At 46.6% G+C, this 20,288-nt stretch overlaps 1 protein-coding gene across 4 annotated transcripts in view; it reads right to left on the reverse strand.

Annotated features, from left to right (window-relative positions):
* Positions 1–17,813, reverse strand: part of ATOX1 (antioxidant 1 copper chaperone) — a 50,730-nt gene extending 32,917 nt beyond the window's left edge. For 2 of the 4 annotated variants that reach the window (XM_070793879.1, XM_070793880.1), the window contains exons 1-3: positions 17,678–17,813; positions 9,971–10,046; positions 6,092–6,260 (exon numbers count right to left, since the gene is read on the reverse strand). In XM_070793879.1, coding sequence (XP_070649980.1) covers positions 6,136–6,260; positions 9,971–10,046; positions 17,678–17,683 — 207 coding nt within the window. In that variant the 5' untranslated portion in view covers positions 17,684–17,813 and the 3' untranslated portion in view covers positions 6,092–6,135. Of the gene's footprint in view, positions 1–2,385; positions 2,526–4,761; positions 4,900–6,091; positions 6,261–9,970; positions 10,047–17,677 lie in introns of those variants that run through there. The other 2 variants (XR_002181153.2, XM_019965278.2) reach the window with 2 other exon arrangements.
* Positions 17,814–20,288: the final 2,475 nt, after the last annotated feature.

Consider the following 20,288-nt stretch of genomic DNA (forward strand, 5'->3'; position numbering starts at 1 on the left):
AGAGGGGAGGGGAGGGGACGGCGAGGTGTTTGGAGAGAGTAACATGGAAAATCACATTACCTTATGCAAAATAGATAGCCAATGGGAATTTGCTGTATGTCTCAGGAAACAAACAGGGGCTCTGGGGTGGGATGGGACGGGAGATGGGTGGGAGGTTCAAAAGGGAGGGGACCTATGTACATCTGTGACTGATTCATGCTAATGTTTGACAGAAAACAACAAAATTCTGTAAAGCAATTATCCTTCAATTAAAAGATAAAAAAAAAAAAAAAAAAGACTGACATAAACATAAGGGCAGGATGCACAATAAAAAGCCCCCAAATAGCAGCCATTACACATCCAATCAAATATCCCCACTGTGCCTGCTTTCTGCACTGAGGGAACAGATGTGTGGCCTGATCTTGAGGACAGGAAAGACACGTGGATGAAAAGCTTTGCCTCAGCCCTGAAGCTAGGAGGATAAATGCTGGGAGGGCCAAGAGGAGATATAAATTACTTCCAGCTGTGGAGGTTTCCTGGAGGCTGTGGTATGCAAGGGAGGGAAAGGAATTTGTACGTGGAGACAGGCGGTGGTGGGGAGGCGGGCGAGATCATTCCATCTTGAGGCAGTGTGAACAAAAGCAAGGCAGCTGGGAGATGCAGCTGGCTGCAGAGAGGGCTGGGAAAGCTGGGCAGGTGGGCTGGGGTCAGGCACTGGGGCAAGCACCGGGGTGACAAGTGGACACATTTGCTCCCCCCACAACACACACACACATCCTGCTGTGGGATCTCATTGGCTCCTGCTGCTTGGGGCATTAAAGACCAAAACCTAGGGCCTCAGCTGGAAACCTGGATTCCAGCAGGGAGTGGTAGGGTGGAGAAGAATCAAAGCAAAGGAACTCCTCCAAGGACCACTTGCCCCAAGAGGCAACAGTGTCTCCATCCTTGGGCGTTCCCAGTGGGCCAGCCAGCATCAACCAGGTCTCCTGGGAAACTGTGAAAATGGAAAAACTCAAGTTTGTACTCCCAGAGTCCACAGAAACGGTCTTCAACATCTCTGTGGATGGTCAAAGCCAAAGAATAGCACCATCTTGTGGCCAAGACACCTAGATACCGGGAAGGCTGGGAGAGGCCCTGTGCCCCTGAGGGACCACAAAGGCAGAATTGGATGAGACTTGTTTTAATACTATCATAATGGGCCAGAATTACACTAGCACACAGTTTAGAGCTGGGAGAGTTTTACTTAAGGCCCCGGGGGTGCAGATACTGTGCGCTGTACAGATGAGGAAACTACTTCTGGGACAGATGGAGTGACTGCTCCAAGATCACAGGTGGCCGAAGGCAGAGCCAGGTCTCATCTCAGGTCACTGATCAAAGCAGTGATGTGGTTCCCAAGACCTTTCAGTAGGAATGCCAGGTCAAAACTGCTCCCACAAGATGCCTTTTTTCCCCTTTCTCTTACAATCATGCAGTGAAGTTTCCAGGATCTAAATGCTGTGCGATGACCTCATCTCGCCCCAGTGGCCCATGGGAGATGTGCTTATATATTCTTCTGTTTCAAACATTCCTGTTTTAATTTCTACCATGGAATAACCCACATAACCATAAACTCTTTGAGACACTCAGAAATGTTCAAGCGTGTAAAAGGGTCCTGAGATAAAACAGTTTGAGAGCTGCTGCCTTAAAGTATTTTTAAAAAAGTAAATAAAGCTATACAAACGAAAACATTCCCTTTGTTTTGATATAACTGAATCAACTCTGTGAGGCACTAACTTTTAGGTTGACTGGGATTCTAATTGCCATCTCTATAGATATTTGATTAATTAAATACACATCAAAAAAATGTACGTGAATAGAGAATGTTCACTGAGTGATTTCTAACTGGCAAGCACTCTCTAAGTGATTTACATGAGTCATCTCATTTAATCCCCACAACCACCATTTGCAAGAGATGCTGTTACCACATTTTATGCCTGTGGACACCAAGAAATTACGTGGCCCAGCTGGGAGATGTGGAGCTTGGACTCTACCCCAGACAGTCTCTCTCTTCCCATTATTCTGATATACAAGCACATCTTCCCATCATTATTCCCATTACCATACAATTTTACATCCCTTAAATGCATTCACTTGACAGACAAGTTTTTCAACATATGGAGTCTAAGAAAGTAGTGAAAAGAAAGAGGATCACCAACCAAACCCAACACCTTCACTTATAGATGAGGAAAAGTGAGGCCCAGAGAGGGTGAGTGATCTGCAAAAGCTCACACAGCCAAGATTCAGGATCCACTGGACCTGGGAGCTGTCAGAACGCCAACCCAAGGAAGCACTGTAGTTATTTCCTTCACAGCAACATGTGAGCAGCACAGCATGTAAGCAAGTGACAAGACCAGGCAAGAGACAGTATCACCAGCAAAATTGGCTTGACTTTATTGCAGGGAAGCTACAGAGGAGCAGGACAAATGAGGGTCTCCGCAGGAACTACCATTGCTGAGCAGGATTGCCAGGTCCTAGATCTGTCTGGAGGGCAGGAGAGGATCAGCATCCTGGAAGAAATGAGAAGTGAGGTGGAACACTGGTGCCATCTGCTGTGCACATGGAGACATTACAAACGCAGTAAAGATTCACGAAGAGGCAGTCGCAGCGGGTGAAGTGGGAAACCCAGGTGCCGAGTAGGACTAGAACCCCATGTTCAGCCCTGCACGCTGCTCCTACAAGAATGCCTTGACCTTGCTAAGCCGATCACTGCTGAAGCCCTCTTCCAGGCTCTCGCAGGGCTGCTGGAGCTCTTCCTCTGCCCTGTTTCAACTTAACTGGGATGGCAACAACAAAAAAAAAGCCATGAGCAAACAAATCTGCTAAGAGCCAGATGATCAAGGAGACCTAATAACCAATAAATATTCATCCTCTGGTTCCTGAACCTGGCTTCGAATCAGTCACTGAGGAGCCTCTTAAAACAGACTCAGAGACAGATGCTGCCTGGTGTGTGGGAGTAAAACTGGCTTGATCAGTGATTCTCACCCAGTGCTGTGGTATGAACCTCCAGGAGCCTCTTCATACTACACATCGTTACTGACAGGTGTGCAGACCAAACACTATGATGCCTGAATTTGCTGTGAATATGGGGGTGGTGAGAGTGGGCCGTGGATGAGATGATGGCAATGACTCGATAATGTTGGATCTGGGTGACGGGCATGTGGAGATTCATTTTACGCCTACACTTGCATAGTTTTGACAGTTCCTATAATTAAAAAAAAAAAATCTAAAATAGATAAATTATGAAAACTACTATGAGAATGTTCTATCTAGCCATTGAAAGGAATGAAGCACTGGTACATGCTAAGCTTGAGTGAATCCTGAAAACATTATGCTGAGTGAAAGAAGCCAGACACAAAAGGTCATATAATGTTTCCTTTTGTAGGAAACATCCAGAATAGGTGCGTCCAGAAGGGCAGAAAGCAGATTTGTGGTTGCCAGGGGATGGAGAGAGGAGGCATCGGGGAATGAGTGTGAGCTTCAGTGGGTACAGGGAGTCTTCCCAGTGTGATGAAAGTTTTGAAACTGGAGTGGAGGCACAACACTGTGAACACACTATACAGGCCCACGCGAGGCACATGTGAGGAACAGTGAGCTGAATGTTATGAGAATTTCACCTCAGTTTAAAAGGAAGAGCCTACTATGAGAAAAAACACACATTAAGCTATACATGGTTTACAATTGGCAGGTTTTACTTTATATATATATATATATTATTTTTTTTTAATTTATTCATTTGCCTGTGTTGGGTCTTGGTTGCAGCATGCGGGATCTAGTTCCCTGATGAGGGATTGAACTCGGGCCCCTTGAATTGGGCGTGCAGAGTGTTAGCCACTGAACCACTGGACCACCAGGGAAGTCTAGGTATTAATTTTTTAGTTAAAATTTACATGCTCAGTCAGGAGTTTCCAATTCAGTGTGTCTACACTGGGGCTCCCACATGTGTGGAGCCACTGAGTAACTTTTCCCTTCCTCCATCCATCCTTGCAATAGAGACTTGTATAAACACAATCTTTTACCTAATATAAAATAGGGCTACTTAGGTTAGATGGAGGGGCCCAGGGTCCCCCCTTCCCTCTCAAAACCCCAGGGACACAGGATCCACCATGATGAACACAGCTGCTGCTGCTAAGTTGCTTCAGTCATGTCCGACTCTGTGCAACCCCATAGATGGCAGCCCACTAGGCTCCTCTATCCCTGGGATTCTCCAGGCAAGAATACTGGAGTGGGTTGCCATTTCCTTCTCCAATGCATGAAAGTGAAAAGTGAAAGTGAAGTCGCTCAGTCGTGCCTGACTCTTAGCAACCCCATGGACTGCAGCCCATCAGGCCCCTCCATCCATGGGATTTTCCAGGCAAGAGTACTGGAGTGGGTCACCATTGCCTTCTCTGGATGAACACTGGTATGGTGGAAACATTACTCTCCCTTTAAAGAGCGTCCTTCATATTCAGAGGGATGTCATAGCAACCCCCACAAGGCAGGAAAGCAAGGTAGAGGTTACAGCCCCATTTTATAGGAGAGAGGACTAGGTCTCAGGAATAAAAGACAAATGTCCAAAGTCAGAGTGTGAACTGAGGGCAGAGCTAAAACTAGACCCCTGGAATACTGATTATTCACCCTGGGCTCCTTCCTGAACATGGTTGTATCCGTGGGCAGAAAGGGGAAGAGGAAGACAGGCACACCTGATCTGCATATGATGTCACCAGACACACAGGACATCGCCACGGCGCAGATTCCAACACCCACCTTTAGGAAGGAGGCTGCGGCTGAAGGTCACTGCCGTGGCCCGCCAGGCGGTTGGACACCTGACTTGCAGCCTGCTCCTGGCACTCATCTGCGTGAAGCTTTGGTCAAGTCACTTCCCTTCTCCAGGCCTCGTGTTTCCTGATTACAGTGAGAGCCATGGCCGACATTAGGGATGTTGTGATTGTTGTCATCCACGCATTAAAGGTGCACAGGGGCAGTGCCCCCTAGGAGGACTGTGCTCTGAAGGGTTCTGAGGCTGTGACTGGGCACAGAGGGAAGGAATGCTGCACGGATGACTAAAGTCTGCCCTGGCTCCACAGTGAAGGGTGCTGGCACGGTGCCACCTGCCTTTCTGGATTGTGTAAAATCAAAGGGAACAGCCAGCTTAAACACGCTGCTGAGGTTTGTTTCTGTTGTTTTTCACCTTTGACGGCTGTGCTATACTTTAGTGTACAATGTGATCATCTGTAACTTATCAGATGAATACACCCACATGGAGAAGGAAAGGGCAACCCACTCCGGTATTCTTGTCTGGAGAATCCCATGGACAAAGGAGCCTGGTGGGCTACAGTCCAAGGGGTCGCAGAGTTGGACACGACCGAGCGACTAACACACACACACACCCCCATACCCTCACCAGACTAGTGTTCATTTTTCTAGAATTTCCATAGATGAAAGCATACAGTACGTTTCCTTTTCTTGGCTTCTTTCACTCACTTCTTTTATATGTGAGATTCACTGAAGTTGTTGCGTGGACAATAGTATTCAATTACATGGCTATTCCACAGTTTGTTTACTCACCTAGTGATGGCCACTGAGTTGTTTCCAGCTTTGGGCTATTACAAGTCAAGCCACTACCAGTATTTACAAGTCTTTGTATGGACAGTGCTTCCCATTTCTCTTGGGTAAATACTAGGCAAGGAATGGCTGGGTCATATAGTAAGCTTTAAGAAGCTACCAAACTGATCACACTTGTTTTTGCACCAGTCTGGGAAAAGGGCGTGTTTGGGAAGCTGATAACAGTTCTAAGTGGGGATGGAAGCCAAGGTGAATTCACTTACCTGGTCAGTGAGCAAAGCTTAGGGAGTAAGTGAAGTATAATACCTCTGAAGGGACCATTATATTACCAAAGTAAAAGGCACACTGCCCAGGGCCAGATGCTTACATTTAAACCCTGTTGATCACAAACTATAGCCCAAAGTCATAGAGGGGTCTCCGGGATACATCAAGCAGTGCTCTTTCTGCTCGCAGGAGACTGGAAGGAGTCCCTGAGCTTGTGGTTTGCATTAGGTAATGATATACTTGGTGGCCATGTCGGGGCCTTACCCACCTGCCCACGTTGGTCCATCCTGCAGGCTGCTGGACGGGGCCTCTCTATTTGGGGCCAAGGTAGGAGACAGCCTTTCCTGTTTTCCCCAGGGTCTCCAGCAAAGTGTCCACGCTGTGCTCAGAGTTGATACAGACCTTTTTGTTGGGCAGGTCAATGTCAAATTGAACTCCTGCAGGAAGTGGGGTGGGGAAGACAGACATATACCCAGTCAGGCTCCTAAATTGTTCACCCCACTCTTTCCCTCTCCTCTAGACCAGGGATTGGCAAACTTCTGAATGGGGCCAGAGAGCCCATGGTTTAGGAACTGTGAGCTGCATGGACTCAGCCCCATCATCTTCTGTAGATTGTTTTGTGTTGTTGTGGCTTCCCTGCTGGCTCAGCTGGCAGGGAATCCACCTGCAATGTGGAAGACCTGGGTTTGATTCCTGGGTTGGGAAGATCCTCTGGAGAAGGGAAAGGCTACCCGTATTCTGGCCTGGAGAATTCCATGACTTGAATAGTCCATGGGGTCACAGAGTTGGACATGACTGAGCGACTTTCGCTTTTGTGTCCGACTCTTTTGCGAATGCATGTATTGCAGCTTGCCAGGCTCCTCTGCTCATGGGATTTCCCAGGCAAGAATCTGGAGTGGGTTGCCATTTCCTTCTCCAGGGGATCTTTCTGACCCAGGGATCGAACCCATTTCTCTTGTGGTTCCTGAATTGGTAGGCAGATCTTTACCACGTGAGCCACCTGGAAAGCCCCATATTGTTTTACACGCCTGAAAAAATGTAAAAACCATTCTCAGCTATGCAGTAACAGACTGTGGGCCCAAAGGCTATAATTTGTCTATCTCTCCTCTAAATAAGGGTTGTAAAAAAATTTTTTTTCTTAATTGCAAAAGTAATACAGACATGCCAATTTTTTTTTTGGCCACATTCTGTGGTTTGTGGGATCTTAGTTCCCTGACCAGGGATCGACCCTGTGCCCCCTGCAGTGGAAGCATGAAGTCTTAACCACTGAACTGCCTGGGAAGTCCCCAGACACACCATTAAAAAAAAAAAGACAAGCATTTTTGAATAAAATTTGAAAGTGTAAGGCCCCCGACTATTTCCTGCCTATAAGAATCACTGAATAATAGGGACCCATCCAGTGTTTCTCCTGATGGACAAATGAAAAGTTATTTTCCAAAGTAGCATCATACTCTGTAAACAAGTTACTTATATGTCACTTTCCAGTGTCCAGGACACCTTGCCATCTTAGCACATATAGAGACTTACTTCATTCTTTTTGACAGCCACACCATATCCCACAGTGTTACTGTATCACAGGGCTTCCCAGGTGGCCCAGTGGTAAAGAATCTGCCTGTCACTGCAGGAGATACAAGAAACTCAGGTTTGATCCCTGAATCAGGAAGATCCCCTGGAGCAGAGAATGGCAACCCTCTCCGGTATTCTTCCCTTGAGAATCTTATGGACAGAGGAACCTGGAGGGCTACGGGCCATGGGATCACAAAGAGTTGGACACAACTGAGCAACTGTGCACACACACACCATCCATCTACTCAGTCCCCATCTACAAGACACTGAGGTTGCTTCCAATTTCTCACTATGATCAAAACAATGTAGATATACTTGAACATATCTTATAAAACTTGTGAAAATATTTCTATACCATGAATTCATAAAATGGAAAGTGTGGGGCAAAATATTGGTGTACTTTAAATGTTCACAGATATTGCAGAACTGCCCTCCTAAAGAGCTGTGTCCATTTAAGGACCCTTGGTGGCATATGTGAGTAGGTACAAACGGGTCTTGTTGAAATAACAAAGGCAGAGTCCCAGGCTTGGCTTCACCACTGATCTCGGCTGGGTCCTGCCCATCACAGGCCCTAGTCTCCCCATCAAACATGAAGGAGTTGGGGTCAGCCAGCCCTTGTGGGCACACCAGCGAAGGGACCTCAAAAAGCACATGGCACAGGATTTAGTCCTAACCTGACTCTGGACCTACTGGACACCAGGGGCGGAGGGCAGTGCATCCTGGCTGCACTCTGGGTTTTGTCTTTTGCTTCGGAAGGGCCTCCCTCCTCTTTAGAGTAAATATTCTGGTGGCATCATAGAGCTGGAAGACACTCTGGGATCATGAGACCCAGTGGGTTTCAAAGCTGTGTTTCTAGCAACCCAGGTCCCCAGGCAGGTGTTCTGGAGCTGGCAAGAGTGAAAGCAGGCTGGCCTTCACTTCATCCAGACCTGCTGCTTGTATACAGAGGCTTCCGAGCAGGGTTTCACTCTTTTAAAAAAGAAAAAAAATGCATTTATTTTTGGCTGCGCTGGAACTTCGTTGCTGTGCGAGCTTTTCTCCAGTTGTGGTGAGTGTGGGCTACTCTCTGGTTGCGGCGCACAGGCTTCTCATTGCAGCAGCTCCTCTTGTGGAGCACAGACTCTAGGGCACATGGGCTCAGTAGTTGCAGTTCCTGGGTTTTAGAACACAGGCTTAGTAGTGCACGAGCTTAGCTGCTCAGTGGCACGTAGGATCTTCCCAACCCAGCCCAGGGATCGAACCCATGTCTCCTGCACTGGCAGGCATATTCTTTACCACTGAGCCACCAGGTAAGCCGTGGAGTTTCACCTTAAAGCATCCAGAGCAAAGCTAAGAGACTGACATTCCCATACTACAGCTGGGGAAAGCCAGGCCCCAGAAGAGGAGGCCATGGTCACACAGGAAGTTAGTGGTCAAGTTCTTTCCATTGCTTCAGATTTTTTCAAGTTCAGGTTCCAGTTTATAGTCTAGAAATTAGCTGTGGACTCACTATGAGACTCTGGGCAAGTCACTTCCTGCTCTGGGGCCTGGTGTCAACATCCCCATTCCACAGATGGAAAGTATAGCTCAGAGAACTGTTTTAAGTGCTAACAAGATGACAACCCCATGAGAGCCCTTGGAAAACTGGGTGTTATTATTGTGGGAGGTCTGACTCAATGGACATGAACTTGGGCAGAGTCCCCGAGATGATGAGTGACAGGAAGGCCTGGTGTGGTACAGTCCATTGGGTTGAGAAGAGTCGGACATGACTTGATGACTGAACAACAAAAACAGTGGGAGTTGGGAGGAAAGTTTAAGAAGGAGGGGGCATATGAATACCTGTGACTAATTTATGTTGATGTATGGCAGAAACCAACAAAATATTATAAAGCAATTATCCTTCAATTAAAAATAAATACAAAGAGAAAGAAAATTGGGTGTTTTATTATCCAGGGTTTTAGAAATGAAAATCTTAAAAGACGGATTGCCCCCAGGACTCTGATTACAACTCTGTTGTTATCTCATGGAACCCCAGACCCTAGCCCACTCTGGGCCTCAGTTTCCGCAGATGAGAAGTGAGGGGACTGTAGAATGGTTTTCTAAATACACCCAAAAGGGGTGCTTTAGAAGTTCTGCCAGCATGACTGACTGAAAGTTTGTTTCTTAAAATGTTACAACTTTTAAAATCTTAATAGAAAATGACACTCAAATGTATCACATAACAAAAGTTACCACAGTGGAGATGAATGTAACATAGTAACTAGTCCTGCAAGGGCTCCTCCAGGCCAGATTTACTGGCTGAGTCATTTACTGGCTGTGTGATACCAATAGATCATTCAACCTCTCTGAACTTCAGTTCCCTCCTGCTCGCAACAGAGATGGTCAAAGAAACTATCTGAAACGGTTGTGGTGAGGATTAAATGACATGATCCACAGAAGCCATGAAGCAGAGTACTTGGCACATGCCAAGTAACTCAGTACGTTTTGGTTTCACTGTTATTATCAGCTTAAACTCAAGATTCTCCTGCTCCATGCCTGCATTCATTTAATGTAAGTGTACCAGTCTCCCCACCCCATCCCCAACCCAGGGCCACTCACTCACCTCCTAGCTTGTTGAGGACTCGAGTGACTGCGTTAGAGCAGCCTTCACAGGTCATATCCACGGAGAACTCGTGCTTCTGAAACAGACAAAGGGGACCATGAGCCAGGTCCTGCACAGGGACCCCCACACCCACTAGCAGGCAGGCCCACTCAGGGCCCCAAGACAGAGGGCAGAGAGAAAGGAAAGATCGGGCTGTCATCAGACTCATCAGTAGCTCGAGTCTCACTCTACTAAATTGTACAGTGGAGTAACTCAGGTTCTCTATATCTCAGAGGTGGTTGTGTTAAAGGACAGAATCCCTAGAAAATTTTTAGCAGTATCTGGCACACAATGTATCGAATCACCTGGGAAGGAAGTTTAAAATGCGGGTTTCTAGTCTCACCTTCAACATCCTGGTTTTTCAGCTGTGCAGTTGTCTGAGGATCACTAGTAACTCTGGTCAGGGGAGTGGGGGGAGGCATGCTCTGAGCAGTGCTGATCTGGGGGTCGTAATTATGCATCAGATCACTCCCTGCATTAGAATCACCTGGGAGCTTATTAAAAACTATGGGTTCTGGTCAGCAATCCAAAGGGCTGAGGTGTCCACTACCGCCAGTAAGCTTCCATGGTGATTCTGAAGTACAGAGACCACTGTCGCATTCCAAGTACTTCAGAGGCAGCACTTAAGTCCCAGAAAGGGAGAGAATTTGCCTGGGTTCCCAGTGAGCTAAAGCTGGCCCAGTAAGAGAACTCAGGTTTCTGGACTCTCCATGTGGGCTCAACATCCTACCATATCCAGGATATCTAACAAACCAAGGGCATGAAGGCAAGCTCCCAGAACATGAGTTCTATTCAGTTCACTGCTGCATCCCCAGTAAAGGGAAAGGTGAGTGCCTGGCACAGGGGAGGGGCTTAATACAGTTTGTTGAGGGAATGGATAATTGATACAGCTGCTTGAAGAACCCTGGGTTCTTCCTTTGGTTTCAAACAAAGGTTATTTATACCAATACTTCCTTTATTGTAATCTCTGAAAATGAGACCTGGCTTCAGATCCCAGCTCTGGCACTTAGTAGCTGTGTGACCATGAGTAAGGAACTTTACTTATTCCTTTGTGCCTTGGTTTCTATATCTGCAAAATGGGGATGAGAGTTCCTTTCCAGGCTGGTGAAGACGATGAACACAGGATTTTAAGCATAGCAGCCAGCATGCAAGATGGCCCCATGATCTCTTCAGTTTAGTTCAGTTTAGTCACTCAGTCGTGTCCAACTCTTTGCGACCCCATGGACTGCAGCACGCCAGGCTTCCCTGTCCATCACCAACTCCTGGAGTTTATGCAAGCTCATGTCCATTGAGTAGGTGATGCCATCCAACTAACTCATCCTCTGTTGTCCCCTTCTCCTTCCACCTTCAAATCTTTCCCAGTATCAGGGTCTTTTCAAATGAGTCAGTTCTTCACATCAGGTGGCCAAAGTATTGGAGTTTCAGCTTCAGCATCAGTTCTTCCAATGAATATTCAGGATTGATTTCCTTTAGGATGGACTAGTTCGATCTCCTTGCAGTCCAAGGGATTCTCAAGAGTCTTCTCCAACACCATAGATCAAGAGCATCAATTCTTTGGCACTCAGCTTTCTTTATAGTCCAACTCTCACATCCATACATGACTACTGGAAAAACCATAGCCTTGACTAGACGGACCTTTGTTGGCAAAGAAATGTCTCTGCTTTTTAATATGCTGTCTAGGTTGGTCATAACTTTTCTTCCAAGGAGCAAGCATCTTTTAATTTCATGGCTGCAGTCATCATCTGCAGTTATTTTGAAGCCCCCCAAAATAAAGTCTGTCACTGTTTCCCCATCTACTGGCCATGAAGTGATGGGACCAGATGCCATGATCTTGGTTTTCTGAATGTTGAGTTTTAAGACAACTTTTTCACTCTCCTCTTTCGCTTTCATCAAGAGGCTCTTTAGTTCTTCACTTTCTGCCATAAGGGTGGTATCATCTGCATATCTGAGGTTACTGGTATTTCTCCCGGCAATCTTGATTCCAGCTTGTGCTTCATCCAGCCCAGCATTTCTCATGATGTATTCTGTATATAAGTTAAATAAGCAGGGTGACAATATACAGCCTTGATGTACTCCTTTCTCTATTTGGAACCAGTCTGTTGTTCCATGTCCAGTTCTAACTGTTGCTTCCTGACATGCATATAGATTTCTCAGGAGGCAGGTCAGGTGGTGTGGTATTCCCCTCTCTTTAAGAATTTTCCACAGTTTGTGGTGATCCACATAGTCAAAGGCTTTGGCATAGTCAATAAAGCAGATGCTTTTCTGGAACTCTCTTGCTTTTTTGATGATCCAATGGATGTTGGCAATTTGATCTCTGGTTCCTCTGCCTTTTCTAAATCCAGCTTGAACATCTGGAAGTTCACAGTTCACATACTATTGAAGCCTAGCTTGGAGAATTTTGAGCATTACTTTACTAGCGTGTGAGATGACTGCAATTGTGTGGTAGTTTGAGCATTCTTTGGAACTGCCTTTCTTCAGGATTGGGATAAAAACTGACCTTTTCCAGTCCTGAGTTTTCCAAATTTGCTGGCATATCGAGTGCAGCACTTTCACAATATCATCTTTTAGTATCTGAAATAGCTCAACTGGAATTCCATCACCTCCACTAGCTTTGTTCGTAATGATGCTTCCTAAAGCCCACTTGACTTTGCATTCCAGGATGTCTGGCTCTAGGTGAGTGATCACACCATCATGATTATCTGGGTCATGAAGATCTTTTTTGTACAGTTCTTCTGTGTATTCTTGCCACCTCTTCTTAATATCTTCTGCTTCTATTAGGTCCATAACATTTCTGTCCTTTATTATGCCCATCTTTGCATGAAATGTTCTCTTGATATCTCTAATTTTCTTGAAGAGATCTCTAGTCTTTCCCATTCTATTGTTTTTCTCTATTTCTTTACACTGAGCATTGAAGAAGGCTTTCTTATCTCTCTTTGCTATTCTTTGGAACGGTGCATTCAAATGGGTATATCTTTCCTTTTCTCCTTTGCCTTTTGCTTCTCTTCTATGATATCTGCCTCTTGGTATTTATGCCCTTGAGTAGTCTCATCCCAATGTCTTGTAGAATATGGCTGAAGTGATGTTAGGGGACCTTGGAGGCTAACTCATAAAAGACATGTGTTGTCTGCCTTACTCTCCCTAGGATCATTCACTCCAGAGGAAACTGGCTGTCATGTCCTAAGGACTCTCAAGCAAACCTATGGAGAGGTGCATACAGTGAGGAACTGAGCCCTTTGGCCAACAGCCATGTGAGGGAGCCCTCTTGGAAGCTGATCCTCCTTCAGAGGGCCACAGCCCTGGACAATATGGTTACCGCACCTCCTGAGAGCCCCTGAGCCAGAAACACCAGTAAACTGCTTCCAGAGTCCTGACTCTCACAAACTGTAAGTTAATGAATATTTGTTGTCTTAAACCACTAAGTTTGGGGGGCAATTAATTAGGAGTGATAGATAACTAGTATGTTAGGTAAAGAGATTGGAGCCTAGTCGTAGGTTCCACTGGGGTAAAAAGTTAGCTATCAGGGACTTTCCTGGTGGCCCAGTGGCTAAGACTCTGCAGTCTCACTGCCAAGGGCTGGGGTTCAATCCCCAGTTGGGGAACTAAACTCTGTGGTGTGGCAAAAAAAAAAAAAAAAAGAAAGTTAGCTATTCAGATTATTATTGTTATTACTTTATTCCACTTCCCTCTTTTCTATCCCTTCAAAAGAAGAAAAAACAAAAACCTATGGCTACATTTTTCATGGAGTATTTCAAATCTGTTACCTTAATAGGAATTCTGGGCATAGCACTGTATCTTACTGGAAGACCTCAGGCAAAATCCTTGCCCTTAAGGGCCCCAGTTCCCTTATCTAAACCATTAACCAAGTAAGTTTTCTCAGCCTCAGTGCACTTAAGAATCACATCGGGCCTTGGGGACCAGCCAGGTCTGCAGGCTGCCTCAGTGGGCACTGTGGCTCTGGGTGGGCCCTGGGACCCTCCATTTTTATTTTAACCCACTGAGGAGACAGAAGGGTAAGACCACATACCTGAGAAAAACTGGTCTAAATGGCCTCTCAGGCTCTCTCCAAGTCTCAAACCATCTTTGGGTCTGGATTATCATCATGCTGTACAAGGGAAACTGAGGCCAAGAGTGAAGTACTTCGGTTTTTCAGTGCTGAGTTATATAACCATCATTTGCACCATCATTACACAACCAGAAAACCACTATTTTACTGAGGCCAAATCTGCAAAACTTGCCTTAAAGAAAATAGTCTTCCTTTTCTTCTAGTTAAACACATTTGATTCTTTCAGCTAATTTTGTGACTATTCGGCAACAACCACAACAAATTCTGGAAATAAGGATTTCTAGTGAGGACTCCAAAATCTTGCCTTTAACAGGTGGTTCTCAGTAACAGCATCACCTGGGAACATGCCAGAAATGCAGACTCTCATGTCCTACCATCAGGCCTCCTGAATCAGAATCCTCGGTTTTTAACAAGACACCCAGCTCATTCCTGCCCACATAATAGTTTAAGATGCTGCTCCAGCACACAAACTGGCAAACTACAGCCTGCCTGCAACCTGGCTTTGTAAAGTTTTACTGAAACACAGCTAAGCTCATTCATTTACTTTCACACTAGAGGGGCCGAGTTGAGGACCTGTAACAGACCATATGGTTCATGAAGACCTAGATATTTACTGTCTGGCCCTTTAAGAAAAAGTTTGCTGACTCCTGCTCTAGAGTAATTGGTAATCAAGATTAGTCAGTGGGGCGGGGCTTCCCTGGTGGTCCAGTGGTTAAGACTTAGCCTTCTAATGCAGAGGTTACAGATTCGATCCCTGGTTGGGGAGCTAAGATCCTACAAAACTTACAGCCAAAAAACCAAAACATAAAGCAGAAGCAATATTGTAACAAATTCAATAAAGATTTTTAAAATAGTCCACAACAACAACAACAGATTGGTCAATAGCTTGCATCTGTATACCAATCCAAAGCTTTAATGGGTTTGCAAGACCAACATAAGACCTAAATCTGTTGAGTACCCACTATGTGAAATGCTCTTTATATAGTATCTAAGTCAGTCCCCACCCAGCTTGGAAAGGGAGCTAGTCACCCTACTAAGGAGAAAACTGAGGTTCCAGGGGTTAACTAAGTCACCCAGTCACGTGGTGGGTATATATGGAGGTTGGGACTTGAACTCAGGTTTTCCTGGCTCCAGAGACACCTTGCTGGTTCCAGACTAGCAAATGGGGCTGAAGAAACCCTGAGATAGGGACACCTTGGGAAGGAGCACAAGTTTTTGCTGCCCAAGGACCTAAAGTCAATAGATCTCTAGAGCTTTCTTTTGTTGGCTATGAAGGACAGGTCTCTTTCAATCCTGCACAGTACAGAGGTCAGAAGCCAGCAGACGGGCAATCGTTATTCAGTGCTCTCTTCAGTACCTCTGAGTTGCAAAAGCAAATGTGGGGGTTGTGGAAAGCCTCCTTAATGAGTAGAGTAATCCGTTCTTTACAGAGAATCCTAGGACTGGCCCCACCACTGAATGCTTGACTTTGCACAGAGCCAGCCCCTCAGCACCTCTGCTCTGCTACCTATAAAACAGTTTCTGTAAAGAAGATGAAAAAGCCCAGTCATCTGTACAATCCTTTAATAGAATCTCAGAACTGGAAGGGCAGGAATGGAATGGAGTCATACTATCCAGACGCCTCCCAGAGGCGAAATGCTTTCTCAAATATCCAGAATATTCAGTCTTTGAACACCTTGATGATTGGATATTTACTAATATTAGAGTGCCTACTATGTGCCAGGCATTGTCCATGCATGTCTTTGTTTAATCACAACAACCCCACAAGATAGGCCTTAGTATTGTCACTTCTTGACAGCTGAGGTTAGGTCACTCACTCAGGGTGACAGAGAACAGCCACTGTGGTCCTTGTTAACACAGGGTTGAAACCTGCCTGCTGTAGTTCTACCCAATTTGTTCTAGGTCTACACAAGAGCTACCATTCCTTCAGGACTATGTCAGTGGCTGAGCTATGAATTTTACTGGCACTTTTTTCCTGTTACTACTAATGACAGTCCTATGAGGTTGCAGTTTTTAATCCCCATTGTATGCTGAGGAAATCAAGGGACAGAAAGGTAAAGCAGTGTGTCTAAAGTCACCAGCTGGCAAGGGTGGGGGTTGGGGCACAGATTTTTCAAAGGAGTTTCAGAGATTCCAAGTGTTTGTGTGAGAAACCTTTCAGGTGACTCATTGTTCCCTTTCCGGCTTTGGTGTGAGTCCCTTGATTAATACCCTTCTTCCTTCAGCTGTTCATCTCATGATAATACTGCCAAGTGCCCTCTTCATTCTGATCATCCACTCTGGTGGGTCTTTTGTCAAAATCTCCAGAAGTATAAAAAAATAAATGCCCAGAATTTAACGTAGAATAGAGCCACCCTCAAGCTGGCTTTTCCCTCATGCCACTCAGCCACCGAAACCTGGTAGCCTCCACTATCCCAGACCCAGAGTGATTAGTGTTGTTCTCTGACACTGTCACAGGCAGATTTGCTCAACTCGGAGGGCTGGTTCTCTCAGGTTCTTTGTTCATACTTTGGGTTGTCTGAGGATTTGTCTCAAGGTGCCTGGCAAGACCCAAGGGAAATGACACTTGAGATGTTTGTAACCTGCCCGGAGGAGCCTCTGGCTCACCTGTCAGCTCCCCAAAGCTAGGCTGCTAAGACACAGGGCATCTGTGGGATACCTCTAGGTACCCACTTGGAGCAGAGCCATAAAATCAGGCAACCCTGCGGAAAAGTGTTAAGCATCACAAGACACCAGCCAGGAGCCCCGAGATCAGATCAGGAACAGAACTTCCTCCCAAGCCAGCATGACTACTTTTATTGAGCAATTATCATGTGAGTTCAGGAGAGATTTGGACCCTGAAGATAAGAGGCTTAATCTGAGCGCACCCATTTCTCAACACCACCCTGAATAAATTAGTGGACCTTGTTTTGTAATCTGAAAAAGGCCTTAATTTTTTACCTACAAAATGAGACCACGAGACTGAGTCAGTTGCAAAGGTGCCCTAAGACCTGCTCTGCCCATCCCAAACTCTGCCACTGAGCAACTGGTGACTTTGGGCAGGACCCCGAACCTCTCTGGAGCCCATGGGTTCAGGTTCATTAAGTGACCGGTAGGAAAGGTTGAAAGCACTCTCTCCATTCAGCACGGCCCAACTTGAAACTCAAGAGTGGGCAGGGGAAGGGAAGAAAAACACCGATCTCTGAACATCCGTCCTATATGGGAGGCAAAAGCCACCGCAAACCCCTCTTTCAGGCCAGCTCCGCCGGAAGAGGCATCCAGGTGGGACACCAACTCCCTCCCTGTGTGATCTCTGCGACTCCCTGCCCCTATTGGGGTGGTCTCAGTTTCGCCGTCTATGCCTGAAAGGTTTAGGCTTGTAATCGCATGAAGGCTAGGAGCTTCCATATGCTGAAGCCTGACTCCCAGATAAAATTCTTTTTGGGATCCGATTTTCTGGAGGGTCGCAGAAGCTGGGGGGAGCTAGGTGGGAGGGGCAAGAAGTGAGGCGACAGTTTCGGCCGCTGCCAGAGCCCTTGAAGAGGGACGTCTGACCCAACGGCGGTGCAAACGAGCAAGCCGGAGGCCGCGGTTCTGCGCGGGGCGGGGACGGCGCGACCACTTACCGGCATGATTGAGGAGGAGGTGGTGGCTGCGGCGGTGACTACGCCTCCACCGGCTCTGAGCGCTGACGCGGCCACGCTTCCGGGTGTGCACGCCACAGGAGCCGCCCTCTGGCCCCGGCCCCGCCCCCTCCGGTCCTGGCCCCGCCCCCTCTGGCCTTGCGGGCTGGCAGCCACCTGACGGCCGTTGGCCTCTCCGCTGACTTCCGGCCAGCACGGGGCCCCTGGACGCCAGCCACGTCTGCGCTAGGCGGTGGGAGGGACAGCTCGGCTAGCTTGCCTTGTTGGTTGGCCATTTTTAGAACGCCTGCTCGGTGTCAGGCTGATATTAGGGGCTGGGAAGGCCGGGCCCCCCGCTGTGAACAGGCCAGACACAGCCTCCACCCCACCCCCGTCCCTCCCTAGAGGGACAGTCTCAGTTACTTACTTAGTATTTGCTGATTGCCAGCCGTGGGGCGGCACTATGCTAGGCATCCAAGATGCACTAATGAAAAAGACACAGCCTAGCAGGGAGCCAGGGAAGCAAGAGGATCATGCAGGACAATACAAGTGTTAAAGGAGCTTGTGCCTTTGGAGCCATGAAAGGATCTCTCGCTCAGACTGTAGAGGATGGGGACGGTTCATGAAGAGAGGAGGCTTGCAGAGGAGGAAGTCTTGCTTCATCTCAAGATGGAAGATGGACCCATTGGGAAGGAAGGAGACAGAACAGCATGTAAAAGTTGAAAGGGGGACGTCCCTGGTGGTCTAGTGGTTAAGAACCTGCTTTGCAAGAAGATGGGTGCGCTCAGTCCTGTCTAACGTCTTTGCAACCCCATGGACTGTTGACTGTTAAGTCCACCAAGCTTAAGTGTCCACAGTCAAATAAGTATTAAAGTTGAAAGGCATTAGAAGGCATGCCTTGGGAGGCCGAGATATTTAGACTGAGAGGCAGGCACAGAAAGAGATGGGGAAACAAGCTACAAAGACATGAGACCCATATCCATGAGTGAAGACACACAGAGGCAGAGAAGTTCTAGTATCTTACAAAGAGGTGTACCAAGACCCAGGACTTCACACACACACACAGAGTACCAGGCTGGTTCTATCCTTGTAATATCCAAGGGGCTCCACCATCCAACTTAGTAGTGTCAAAGTTCTCTCACCAGTCAAACTGCTTGGAGAGCTTATTAAAAACTCAGATTTCTAGTCCTTTCCTTAGGTATACTGTCCCTTAGTTTCCAGGTGCACTTATAGTCTCCTTCCTCCTTCTGGTTTTGGGGAACCACGTTGAACATAACTGTTTTTTTCTGCTATGCTGCACAGCATTCAGGATCTTAGATCTCTGACCAGGGATCGAATCTGTGCCCCCTGCAGTGGAACCACAGAGTCTTAGAAACTGGACTGCCAGAGAAGTACCAAACTATAGTTTCGGTACATACATGGAACCCTTTTGAGAAAGTGCTGGTTGTTGATTTATTGTCTCAGTTCCAATTCAACCTTTTTGCCTGCTTGTGAAAATCTGAACCATTTAAACATTGTTTTATTGCCTAATGGCACGATATTAAGCATTGTCAATAAAGACCCTGGAGAGATACTGGAGGAGAAAAGGTTTTCCTTTCTGATTCTGGTGTGCTCATTCTCCAGGCTCTTGCAGTATGTGTAATTGGTCTCTGCTTAGCTTCTGAGGTGGAGAAGGCAATGGCACCCCACTCCAGTACTCTTGCCTGGAAAATCCCATGGACAGAGGAGCCTGGTAGGCTGTAGTCCATGGGGTCGCTAAGAGTACGACACGACTGAGCGACTTCACTTTCACTTTTCACTTTAACGCACTGGAGAAGGAAATGGCAACCCACTCCAGTGTTCTTGCCTGGAGAATCCCAGGGACGGGGGAGCCTGGTGGGCTGCCGTCTATGGGATCACACAGAGTCAGATAAGACTGAAGTGACTTAGCATAGCATAGCTTCTGAGGATGACTTCCCCAGCACCAGGCTCCTGCTGTGTAAGGGACCAGCAGGACCTAGCAGCCAGCAGCTCCCCCCAGGACCTACCCTGCTTATGTGCTTTCATACAGTAACTGGGGTGAGATGATTTTCTATGAATAGCTTTCTCCAGCATCCTAGTGGATAGTTTTCCAGCCTATAGGGTGAATTTCTAGCACATTCCACCAGCATGGTACCATAGCCACTCCTCTGCCATTCACAAGGGCTGGAGCTTAGCCTGGGTGTGTGGGGTGCAGGATTCTTCATTGGGCACAACCATTGTACTATTTTAGCCCTATGGCCAGTGGCTGTGCCCCAAATCTGCTACTCCTTTATTCTTTCAAGTTCTCTTTACTTCTCAGTGGCCAGTCCCTCTTTACTCATGTTAGTTGCTCAATCATGTCTGAGTCTCTTCAACCCCAGGCTCCTGTCATGAAATTCTCCAGGCAAGAATGCTGGAGTGGTCAGCCATTTCTCTGAGAATATTTTATCAATTGCCGAAAAAATAAGAATAGGAGCATCTTGGATGATTTCATTAATAATTTAAATATATTTCTATTTACATTAATTTATATTGATCTTATATCCCACACAAATATATTCAAAATTTTGTATCTCATACATTGTTATTAGATGTCTATCAGTTCAGTTCAGTT

The sequence above is a fragment of the Bos indicus genome, chromosome 7 (genome assembly GCF_029378745.1).
Source record: "Bos indicus isolate NIAB-ARS_2022 breed Sahiwal x Tharparkar chromosome 7, NIAB-ARS_B.indTharparkar_mat_pri_1.0, whole genome shotgun sequence".
Classification (NCBI taxonomy): Eukaryota; Metazoa; Chordata; class Mammalia; order Artiodactyla; family Bovidae; genus Bos; species Bos indicus.